A 12805-nucleotide genomic window follows, 5' to 3' on the forward strand; every position below is an offset into this window, starting at 1 on the left:
TAGTGTAAGAATGAGTTATTTATTTTTGTAAAAACCTGATGAACTAGGTTTACTGAGACATTGGTGGCTAAATTAAATACCTTCACATTCAGCAGATGTTAAAGGGGAGCTCATGCTGTTAAAGGATGTGTGGAATTTAAGAAGTTTAAATGCTGTGTAGTGTTAAAATCTTGGTAAATGAAGTAGTAGTGGTTTTGCATTTTCATGTTAACTTCTGTATGTGTTTACATGCTGCCAACAGCACTAAACAGCCTAATATGTTAATACAACCTTGGGTCAGGTGTATATTTTAGGTTTTTCTTCATTCCCACAGCCTCTCAATTCACACACTGGCAAGTTATGGCAGCTCCTTAGTTGTGTAGCACCACAAAAAAGAAGAAATCAACACGTTTAATTAAAATTAACTGTATTAGTGTCACATTAGTTCCCAAAATGCCCAAAGTAACAAGCGGTTTGACTTCCTGGAATGTGAGATTACGGGTGCCTTGATATACCCATATACCATGAAATTAGGCAATCAGCCTGTTCGTTCGACACACATGGCTATTCCCATGCCACCCCCTATGCAAAGTGCAGCTACCCCTTTCTTTCCACCTGTCCTCTCCAGCGCATACAGAAGTGTAACCAAAACACGACAGCCAGACATTCCTAGAGGGTGACCCAGGGATATGGCTCCACCTTGAATGTTTACCTGGAATACGAAGAAGATTTATCACATTTAAAACTATAGATCTATGTAATCCTTTTTTTTCTTGAAAGATGCAAAATATCAAGTGTATGTAAACCTTTTTATGAACAGAGCAAAAAGTATTTTCAATATGATAAAATACATAAGTGCTAGTTATTTTTATTTTGAACTCTGCCCTGAACTACAGTTGCAGGAAGCTTTATAGTGTTACAACTTAATGTGGGTTGCCTAAAGAATGCCATTGCAATCTTAACCTCTTAAAACCTTCATGATTATGACATGAACAAATCTGCCTTAAAAAACATTTATATATATATATAGCATAGAACCTAGTTAATAAAAGTTAACAGTAAATTAGAAAATGACTGCTGTGATCGACATCCACCCTCAGGAACTGCCATTCATCCTCCCTATGTAGAAAGTCTTGCATGATGTCCACAATAAACTTGATGCTCCATTCATCTGGGTGTGCTGCTGGTTTGCAGACTGAGCAGCAGCTTTTGAAAGTTATAGTTAGATCAGCTGGCTGGCACACTGAAGAAACAGGCTGATCCCTGCTGTCATGCAGGGGATCAAACATGGCAGTCACCCAATTAGAAAATCACTAAACACTACCTTTTTCTTTTTAGAAATGGGCTGATGACTCAGATTACAACTCGCATCACCCTAAGCCAAGCTGAAAAGGGTAATGGGAGTTGTGGTCTACAAAATCGGCTGAACACGAAAAGCAAAAAACGAGCATACTTTTTTTATCTAAACTGTATAGTGTATTATCACCCTATTCTGTGTGCTGTGATGCAATGCACAGGTCATGTGTGCCCTGTAGCTTTCAAACCATATGCAGAAACTATTGCATGCGGGGTATTTCTATAATCTGGCTGTACTTTGGTGGGTTTCTCTTCATTTTCTTCACAAACAATCCTATAAAAACATGTAAAAATTAAGCGGGCCCTCTTCCAGTGATTGGTGTCCAAATGCCCCTCGTAGGCTCCTCTCCAAAAATATATACTTATGTGGGGGTATTTTGAGCTGGTGGACTGCTAAACCGTCCCAAACGAAAGGTAATTTGGAAATTTTATGTTTGGAAAAGGGAACGGAGATGTTCCATTTTGTGCTCATATTTTATGGTATTTTGTTCAACTGCACTGGTTTAGGACAGTAGTAGTAAAATGTGTTTTTTTTTTCCTTCATCTAGTTTGATTTTAATATAATCATTAAATACTGGACTATACATCTAAAATGGTACCAACAGAAAGCACTGTCCTTAAATTGGCATGGAAACATAAAAAAATGAAAAAGAATCATGCTTAAGAAAAATTGTTCTCTAACAATGTCTTCTGTGTAAGCATACCTATTTATATGTCTGTTAAAATAACATCAAAGATCAGAAATATAGCGAAGAACAAGAGATTGTTTCCGTGCTGGAAACAGCTGATTTTGTTTTTCTTTTATGGAACATCTTCATAGTCATACAGAGACTCTTTATCGGCAACCATCTCACCAGTGATCCGATGGCACATTGTGTTCGCAAATCCAAGTTTTGATCATTACAAAACCCCCTTTGCAATTATGTTAGCACAGCTAAAAAGTTCCCTTGTTTTCCCATTAAAACAGCAAAGTGAACCAAAGATTTTGAAATATATATATACATAATAAGTGTTTTACCAGGGGCAGTGTAACACAAGTGTACAATGATACACAGTATTTTCTTAAGTGATCACAAAAAAGCACATAACCGTTGGCTCAACTAGGCAAGTTCATAAGCATCTGAAACAGCAAGTCTCACAAAGAATACTTTATTTCACTGCTTCCGTGTAAAGGGTGGCAGTTATTGATGCCGATGCACGGGCCTGGAGCACTGAGACAGGTCTGTATGGACAGACCACATGATTTCAGAAAGGTAAGGGACGGGGAGAAAGAGAGAGAGTAAGAAAATGGAAAACTAATGAGGGAGGGAGATAAAGAGAAGAGAGATGGGGAGTGATGAAAGATGAGGAAGAAGAAAAAAAAAATCAAAGAGTAAGAAAGAATGGAGGATCAAAGTGATAAGGAAGGAATTGTGGGAGTGTGTTTTTTTGTTTTGAAAGTGTTAGTACATTAGATGTACTTGCCCTAAGTGAGAGAGAGTGTGAGTGTGTATCCATTAAGTGAGAGAGAGTGTGAGTGTGTATCCATTACCGTTACTGTCTTGGGCCCGAAAGGCCATAGAATGATTCAGTACCCTTTTAAAGAAATGAAACTTTGTTGGGTATAGCAACTGTGAAAATGTCCATGCCTATCCCTAGTCAGGGGTCAGATGACCTCCCAGAAGAGGTGCAATCTGAACTTTGGGGCAAGTGCTTATGAGAGCAATCTGGGTGCTAGGGCTGGCTTCTGGAGTGTGGAACCTGTGATCTATGCTTTCAGTTTAGGGTTTCCATGCATCATTTATTTAATCTTTACCTTAAATGCATGTGATTTGTCAGAAGATCTATAACTGAACTTCATTGGGGGAGGAAAAGAGTTGTGACATAAGAAAGGAGGGGAAAAAGGGACTGATGATAGGATGATGGGGGGGTTAAATCTCTGTCTTCTGCTTAGCCTGAGCTGCACGCCCAGCCATTCAGAGAAGCGCAGAGATATGAAGCCATATACCTACCACTCGCAATGCTCGTGGCTGCTTGTGATGCTGCAAACCAACGATCATTAGGGAAGTGTCTATTTGGACTACCAAGGAACCCCATCAATAACCCAAAGAGATGGGGGGGGGGTGTTTAGACCATATACATATGCCATATTTTATTTTTTAAATATACTCTTACTCCATCACATATAATTATAGTTTTAGGTGAAAACAAAAGAAAAGTAAGAACAAACCCACTGCTGACATGGTTCACATCACACATACTTTTGTCTGGCAGAGGATGATGGGATCTACAGTGCAAAGCTAACTTACTGATCATTTGCAATTATTTAAACCTATTCACTGCATTTATTTACATAAAATATATCTTTGCCTATTTGCCTTTTGTTAGCAGTTTTTGCTGGCACACTTTGTTTTTAATTAATAAGCTCCTTGTTTTTTTTTTTTTATTATTTAGAATTATTTATATTGATTGATGTTTTAGATCTCTGGACACTTGACATCCGAGAATTTGTTTTGTGCCTTATGGTTACATGTGTGGATTTATGGATACCTGAAGTAATATATCTGAACTGCACTGGTTCATATATTCTCATAGACAATGAGGATACTTGTATACTATCTTGAGGAACACAGTGGTATGCAACTAAAAAGGAACCCTCTATAAACACTCATTGCACACTTACAATGTGAAAGTTATAGATTTTTTTTTTTATTATTATTTACTGAACATTATTGCATTATATTTTTTTTTCTATTTTTGTAAGTATTCAATTATGGTTATATATTTCATGAATTACCATGAAAAAAACACTTTAATACTTAAATTTATGAATACAGAGAACACTTTTTTGTGTAAAATTGTATTTTTATGGTATTTTTGATACCTTGTTTACCCAAGTTTATTTTGTATACAAGTTGTGACAATTGTGATTTTTGTTTCGTGCAAGTTACTCATGCTAAGTAACATATCTTTATGAATCTTATGGAACTGAAATAAACAGTTCTACTATCATTAGTTTCTTGTTATTTATTCATCTACTTTCCTCAAAATAACCTCTGTAGAAATACAGTTCTGTTCTTGCCTCGGGCACAAAACGAAGTAGCTACTTCTCTGTGTGACCTAGTAAGAGTATATCTAAGAAACTGCCCCTGGTGAGTGATCATACTAGATACAGCCGCTGGACAAAAGCATAGGATGAGATTGGGTCAGATGTCTAAGAAAATGAGGTATGTGAAAAGTTCCCTCTCCAGGGCAGATGCAACTCCTGCAGGCAAGTCCTTGGTAAGTACATTTTACTTGATGTCTAAACCTTACCTTTTCCGGATTAATCCCCAACTCTTTAGTCACTGCACATGCAATAGCTGCAAAAGCCTCGTTTATTTCAAAAACATCCACATCATCAAGGCTCCATCCTGCCTTTTCAACCTATAAGCAAAGGAAAAAAATGGAAAAGGCAAGTTCATTCCTATCCATTTTGAAATGGTCTTGGAAATATTGCATGATATGCACCCATTTATAAGTAGAAAACACATATATGACCACTGTTATATATTATTGTTTACCAGAAACCCCTAGGAAGGGAAAAAAATATTTAAGCATAAAATACAGTGCTATATACAGTAATGGCAAACATCTGGTTTTATCTCATTTTGTTCCTTACTTGCTGATTTGTTTGATGCCCTAGCTGTCAATCATGATATTTTGGGTGACTTTCCCTGCTCAATCACTACACTGAAATGATTCTAATGAAGTCCTTTACCTTTTGTCAGTGTACAGCCCAATGATTAGTAATGAACCATTCTACTGTTTACTGCAGGCAGTATGATAAAAGGTCAGAGTGTTAAGATAGAGCTAGAAAACAAATGACTAATAAGCATACATGCATTATACAAAAGAACCGTTTAAGAAAGAAAGAGAGCAATATTAAAAATAAAATGTAATGAGATTTCAGATTTAAGTGCCATACCCAAGTTTCAAGCATTAGCCTAGATCGGCAAGATTTTATTTTATTTATTTCTTGGCTGGGTAACAAATAGACCAGGGAGGAGTAGTTAATCTAGATTTCAGTAAGGCTTGCCACACTGCACCCATAGTAAATACATTGTAGTCTTTGGATCTCAAAAAAAGTTGATAACACAACAACGGTTGTAGTTAACAGTGTATCTATTCGGAGGAGGGACTTGTTACTACTTGGGTACCTCAGGGATCAGTATTGGGACCAGTACTTAATATCTTAGTGATATTGCAGAAGGTCTTAATGGCAAAGTATGTATTGATACCAAGGTCTGCAACAGGATAGACCAAGTGAAATTGCAAACGATTTAAAGTAAATTAGAAGAATGGTCGAGAGTATTGCTGCTGTTTAAATGTTGATAAGTAAAATAATGCAATTGGCACGTAAAAATCCCAAAGCAGAATATAGCATTGGGGATAATGACAAAGGAAGAGAGAGACTTAGGAGTAAATATTTCTGATGTAAAAGTCAGCAGGCTATGCAATAAAGCAAGAGGCATTAGTAGAAAGGGGAGTTTATTGTGCCACTTTACAGCTCCCATGAGGCCTGTATTTTGTATAGTTCTGAAGACCCCATCTCTAGAAGGATATTGACACATTGGAGAGAGCTACAAAAATGTGCAGGATATAAATTATCAGAAAAGACTAAGGGATCGTAATGTGTTTAGCTTTGAGGAAAGAAGAAGGAAGATACAATAGAAACGGGAGGGAAGCTTATTTTTATGCAGCAGATGTGGAGGGGGCTAATACAGTGCGTGAATTTAAGCACGCACAGGATAGGCATAAATTTATCCTATCATGACTATGGTACCAGACCAAGGACTGATTGTTGTTGGAGTCTTTACATCAGGGAAAATTGGCTGAACAGTTTTTATCTGACGTCAAATTCTATGTTTCTATGTAAAGCACATAGATTTTTCATAAATGTTATTAAACTCACCAACATTGTATGTTATTTGTTTGTTAAGTACCATAACCTGAACAAACAAAAACAACTTGAGCAATGAAGCCTCGCAACATTATATTCCAAAAATAACAGAGTACTGCGACTATTGGCTGTACTGAAATTAAACTCACAGCTTTTTTAATTGCTGGGATTGGTCCAGCTCCCATAATAGATGGATCGATTCCTGCCTGGGCAGAGGACACAATCTGTGCCAACGGAGAAAGGCCTCTTTGTTGTGCTTCAGACTTCTTCATGAGAACCACTGCAGCCGCTCCATCATTGATACCTGGCAGAGACAGGTCAGTCGTAAGAAAAAAGGTTGCGAGAATATTTCATAAGACTGATTGAGACCACAGATGCACATTTTTTTCTGTAACTGACCTGAGGCATTAGCGGGAGTTACTGTGCCACTTCCATCTTTAAGAAAATAAGGTTTTAGTTTTGCCATTTGTTCTACACTGCTTCCATGTCTTGGAAACTCATCTGTTTTCACTTCCACGGGGCCTAGGGGGGAAAAAATGTTACTAGTGAGAGCCACAAACTCGATGAGTCCTTGGATAAATAATGAAATGTCAATTTGAACACACCAAACACAGAAGACAACAACTTTTCAGTTTGTATGCCTTTGTGTCACATGGCAATTAAGCGTTCCAGGCAAAACTGATTAACGAGACAATTTGATGGAAAGAATTATTTCCAGGAAGAGTTAAAACAGTCCATTGTACTAGAAATAATTTCTTAATGCTTTATTGATTAGAAATGTGTACCAATTACTATGACAATTGTAAAAACTCCTATAAAGTATATAGACTTTGAGCAGATACTCATAACTAACCCAATAGCAAGTTCAGCCAATTCTTTAGTTGCAACTAAACCAAGGGCTGTTGGAGCAGAGTTCACTTTAGTAAACATCCATCATGTTTATCAATCAAGGAGTTCGTTTTTATATTGTCAGGAAAAGGATTTAACAAAACAAACTATTTTATATCATGTCTGAATAAAGAAAATCTAATTTATTATATATATATATATATATATATATATATATATATATATATATATAACATAAAAATATGGTTGCTTACCCTTTCTGGAAGGCACTGAAACAGGTACAATCTCCTTGTCAAAGTAGCCAGCCTTTTGTGCCGCCTCTGTCCTGTTCTGGGATTGAACAGCAAGTTGATCCTGTTCCTCTCTGGAGATGTTCCATTGTTTGGCCACATTTTCCGCTGAAAAGATAAAATGTAACAGATTATGTAAAAGGAGGCAACTGGCCAAAGGGTTATTTGGAGAGATGCGTATTCCCTTAAGTGAGACCCACCAGGAAAGGAAAATGTCACCCCATTGGAAGCACTACGGATTTTGTCCAGTATAACGCACACAAATTAGATGATATACAAGAAACTTCCCACATAAACCAAAGTGCTGTTTGGTCCAGAAGACAAGTGAGGAACATTTTGTTGTTGTTCAGATCAGAACATACTGCAAGGTACATCCATTCAATGCTGATAAGGTTTATAGCCATGTGCTAGGTTCCTTCTTGTTGGTGCTGTGAATATAGTTTACAGTAGCTATATAGAGATGGAACTACATTGCTTATTTATCTGGCACTAAAAATAATTAAATGGCAATTACAGTGAAATAAAAAAAATTGTCTAAAGGCTAAAATGGCGAACCTATAAGCGCTCCGTGCTGTGGTTTTCTTCTATGGATTTGTATAAAATTATTGGGCAGGAGATGTTTGAGACTACTTTCTTACCTGTGATCCCCATGTGGTATTTGTAAAATGCATCATTTAGGCCATCACAAAGAATACTGTCTTGTAGGGAGACATCACCAGCTTTTACTCCAGATCGCATGTGTACTAAATGAGGAGCCTGGAAATAGAGTCAGGAAACCACATTTGTGAGAGAAATATATTGCATGGGAAAGTGAGTGCTTTGAAGGTGCAGCTTTTCTGACTAATGTTGGAGTCTCATCACTGTTCACACTTTAATACATCTATCCTTCCTGTGTCAAAAGGCAGTCAACAGCTTCCATTCTTGTTTAAAGGGAAGTACTAATAAATAAAACCTGTAGTGAAAAGGGTACTGAGAAGGGTACTGCTACTGTGGCTTGACCCATTCCTAAGGTTACCCGCAACTTTAATAAATAGAGAAATATCTAACAATTGTGATACTGTACATACATCTCAGAGGCGCTTGTCCTCATAATGAGGGACATTTGGGAGGTGTGATGCAGCGCGAACAAAGCCAATATGTACTATCCTACATCATATTTTTTAATCTAATATTAAGGAATAATCAGACTATTGAATTATAGATGAATAAAGCCTAGAACATGTGGTTTTGGAAGAATATGCAATACTTCGTCAAATTGTTATTATTAATATTACCATCATCTTTTATTTATATAGCACCAACAATTTACACAGCGCTTCTTACAATACATACATTCAAGGGGTACGACAAGACTAGAACTGACAGACTAAGACAAGCGGATACAAAAGGCGGAGATAGCACTGCTTGCAAGTTTACAATCTTGTCTAATGTGGATTCTCCACAGTATCTAGATTATGTCATTGCAATACATGTGCTGTTAGCTGGTTTTTCAAAGAATTGAAAAAATTAAAATGCACTTCTCACCTGGCTCATACACTCCATTCCTCCTGCCACCACAACATCTGATTCTCCGGTCATTATAGACTGAGCCCCTAAACTGACCGCTTTTAAGCCAGATCCACATATCATCTGGCAACTCCAGGCAGGAACAGCATAAGGAATACCAGCACCTACACTGGCTTGTCGAGAGGGATTCTGCCCTGCACCTGAAAAATATTTTTTAAAAAAGTATTAGAAACAAGGCTACTACTTTTGCATGTTTTTTTTCTGGGGATTAACTTTTTACTGTCATTTAATAAATGAAATGATAATTAAATAAAAACTGCATTTTGAATTTACTCGGGTTATACAATACTAAGATTAGTTTGATGATCTGAAGCATTTGAGTGTGAAAAACATATGTTAAAAAAAAAAAATGGGTACAGCACTGTACTCATCTCCTTGCATGTGATATACTTACTATCAGTCAGCTTCAGTGCATGCACAGAAAGCTCTCTTCAAGCAGCCAATCAGTTGTGAGAATCATCAGAGGAGGTAGGTAGCTGCAGCTTCTACCTAAGCACATGTTTATTTTTGCTTAAAGAATGTATACTAAAGCACAAAGTACCATAGTATGCATTCTTCTTGGATAAACTGTCCCCCTCAGCACTGTAGACTATAATAAAGTGGGTTCAGTTAATTTTTCACACCATGTACCTGCAGTCAAAACATGTCCAAATATTACTTCAGAGACCTCTTCGGCTTTAACGTTCGCTCGTTTCAAAGCCTCTGTGATCACTGTAGAGCCCAAGACGTGAGCAGGTAAGCTGGACAAAGCTCCATTGAATGAACCTGGGGAAGACATGGAGAGATTTGGATTTGCATTGAACATTACACCAAGGCTAAAGGTCGACTGACACATGGCCTGCTAGAGCTATTTATATGTTCTCAAGTGCCTTAGTCCAGCTCTCCAGAACAATTGTCCTTGTGATCTACGGCCCACTCAAAAAAGCTGGGGAACACAGATATAGAACACAATTATTATTTATTGTTTTATATACCGCTGTAAAATGGGTAGACAGGGCATAACAAGTAGTATATGACATAATTTGACTTGACAATGAAAGAATAAACAGCATTAGAATGAGAACAATGGTCTCATATATATTCCTCAAGATTGTAAGCAGCGCCATCTCCACCTAACGTGTCTGTTTGTCTTACTTGGTCAATACAAGTCTTTTCATATGCCTCGAATATATGTATTATATTAAGCGCTGCATAAATTGTTGGCACTATATAAATAAAAGATATGATTATTAATAATAAGAAATAATAACAATATGCCCTTAAACAATGGGGGGGAATACTATGAGGGCAACAAAAAATGCCATTTCTGTCATAATTTGCCACAAATCTCAGCTTCCATTTTTCTAATTTTAAAATAAATACGCTAAAAGCAAATTACACTGACTGCACAAAAAGTAAAATACCGTTTAAAAAAACCCGAATTTATTATGCCGACAGTGTCCCTTTTAACAGTATTTATTTTGGAAATCGAAATCTTACTTTATTCTGTGTCAAGTATGACCCCATGTAACCCCGCCTTAGCTCAGCAGTATGCAGTATTCATGCAGATCCGCCTAGCCAATCAAAGCACAGCAAAATGAAACGATTCTATCCAGACAAGCAATCAGGACCCAGGGGGGAAACCTGTCATGTAACCAACCAATCAGAATGTAAAACACTGACATGGTTCTACCTAAGACAGCCAATCAGCATTAACGCTGATTGTACCTCACCGCACTCCACACTCGTATCTGCTGAATATTCATAAACTACATCCAAAAGCATTACCCCGGCCCCCATAACAACGGAGCGCGCCGGGATTGTATAGCGTTAATGAAAGCACGCTATAAGCAGTCCTGCAATAGGGTAATACGTTGCTTTTGTTAATTAAAAACAGTAATTGTATCCTACTTAATCTGAATTAAAGCTTTTGCACCACACATATCAGTATAAATTAAACACGTTTTCCCCATACATAATGATCACACCCTAACTTTGAAATATGCTATAATATCTACAAATTAAAAAAAAAAAAAAAGGCTGGATAAATTACAGGTATAGCAACTCGATATGATAATGATAACGTTGATATAAGATCTAGGTAGTATAATCTATATATATATATATATATATATATATAACATTATCAAAGATTTCTGATAGAGAATACAGTGCATTATACAGCATATAACAACCAATATACAGTCGCCTTGATTTCATACACATAAAGTGTCTACCAGATGAAAGAGCATATTTCTATAGATGACTTTTCTGCTATTGGGTATCTTTACTCATAGAGTTGCAAAATAATGCAAATAGTACCTATAGGAGTGCGAGCTGCAGAGACGATCACCACCGGTTCTAGAGCTGGACTCATCTTTCAGTTCTGATATCTCAACACGCAGCAAGGAAGCCGGACTACTAGATGTGAACCGTGACAGCTCCTCTACTCCCTATATACCAGCGGGCTGTCTGCTCCCTGTGCCCTACGCCTCTGCCAGGAAAACATCGCCACCTGTCGGCGAAGAGGACCAAATTCATCATTTCTACACACGCTGCTCTCCTTCGGAGAATGTATTAAAGTTAAAGGTGCTGTTCCTCTTCGAGCGTGTTAAACAAGAGTTTAGTCTTTCATCTACAGGTTTTGATCACATATAAAAACACATGAGCTTTTAAGAAGCTATTTCAGTTACCATGATAACCACCTAGCTGCCTGCTTTTCTGTCATATGGCAATTAAGTGTTCCCCGCAATACTATGAATCATCCCCCCATGATGATTACTGGGAAGCTTTGCTGCCCGAAGCTTCTATGACGGAGCGCCAGCATGAAATCACCTTCTGGTGCGCCACCATAGAAGCCCCGGCAGAAGTGCCGGCAGCAGCGGAGGTTGCCTGCACGCATCACGTTAATTCATCCGAATGACGAATGTAATAGCAAAATTAATCAACCTAGTTTTAAAATAATTCTTTTTAAAACTTTTTCTCAGTTAATAATAAAATTACTGATGTTTAGCACCTATGTGTCCCACCCAGTCTTCTTGACTCAATGATAGCTGTGTCATGCCAAGAAGTCCCACCCAACAAAGTTGACAGGATGAAGGTTTCCTCTTCCTTCAATGAATCAGAAGGTCCAAAACAACTCAGCAGCTGTCCACCGGTTGGGGTAAATTAATAAATCATGCTCTAGAATTAATATATATAATCATAAATTAGGAAATAAGTTTAGAGACAACAGGGTGTAGGCACCTTGTGGTACCAGTTCCTCTAGCCACTTGAAAAGCAGTATGGATATCTATCATTACAGGTTTTTCAGAGCCAATGTTTATGGAGTCTGTGGACAATGAAAAAGTGCTGTACACAGTAACATAGGACATCATTGATAAATGGATTCCAATAGACTTCCTTCTACCTGCAGGCTGCCATTGTGTCAGTCACAATATTTTGGTCGACTATCCCTGCTTAAACACCACACTGAGCTAATTTATGGCAATGCTAATTAAGGCTGTTCCTCCACAGATGTGTTAGTGTCCAACCGGGTGATTACGTTTGAGCCATTCTTTTACCACCTGGCAGTACAAGAAGAAAGGGTGTTTGTCTCGTAAATTGGAGTAAGATGATACCACTAGAACACATGCAGTTTATAATAAAAAAAAAAAAAAAAATCCAAAACGCAACACTCTTGAAAACTTTAATCTTATTTAAACATGGCGGGAGTCCTCCTTTAAGCAAAGAAAACGTTTCCGCGCAGCTTAAGCAGTGATACATTTCTCAAGATTTTCTGAATGTTACGTCTCCACTATTTCGCATAGAGATTTGCATACCTTTTGGGGGCGTTCATCTTTGCAACATGACAGTGTCCATTTTT

The 12805-nt window shown here is 37.5% G+C and overlaps 1 protein-coding gene across 1 annotated transcript; it reads right to left on the reverse strand.

Annotated features, from left to right (window-relative positions):
* Positions 1–389: 389 nt before the first annotated feature.
* ACAT2 (acetyl-CoA acetyltransferase 2) lies at positions 390–11403 on the reverse strand. The gene is made up of 9 exons (XM_053460161.1): positions 11263–11403; positions 9592–9726; positions 8920–9101; positions 8034–8151; positions 7360–7503; positions 6656–6778; positions 6406–6560; positions 4630–4740; positions 390–691 (listed from the first exon to the last, which is right to left on the reverse strand). The coding sequence occupies exons 1-9, from the start codon at positions 11315–11317 to the stop codon at positions 518–520; spliced, it is 1197 nt and encodes a 398-aa protein (XP_053316136.1). The 5' UTR covers positions 11318–11403; the 3' UTR covers positions 390–517.
* Between the last annotated feature and the right edge of the window lie 1402 nt (positions 11404–12805).

The sequence above is a fragment of the Spea bombifrons genome, chromosome 3, assembly GCF_027358695.1.
Source record: "Spea bombifrons isolate aSpeBom1 chromosome 3, aSpeBom1.2.pri, whole genome shotgun sequence".
Lineage (NCBI taxonomy): Eukaryota > Metazoa > Chordata > Amphibia > Anura > Pelobatidae > Spea > Spea bombifrons.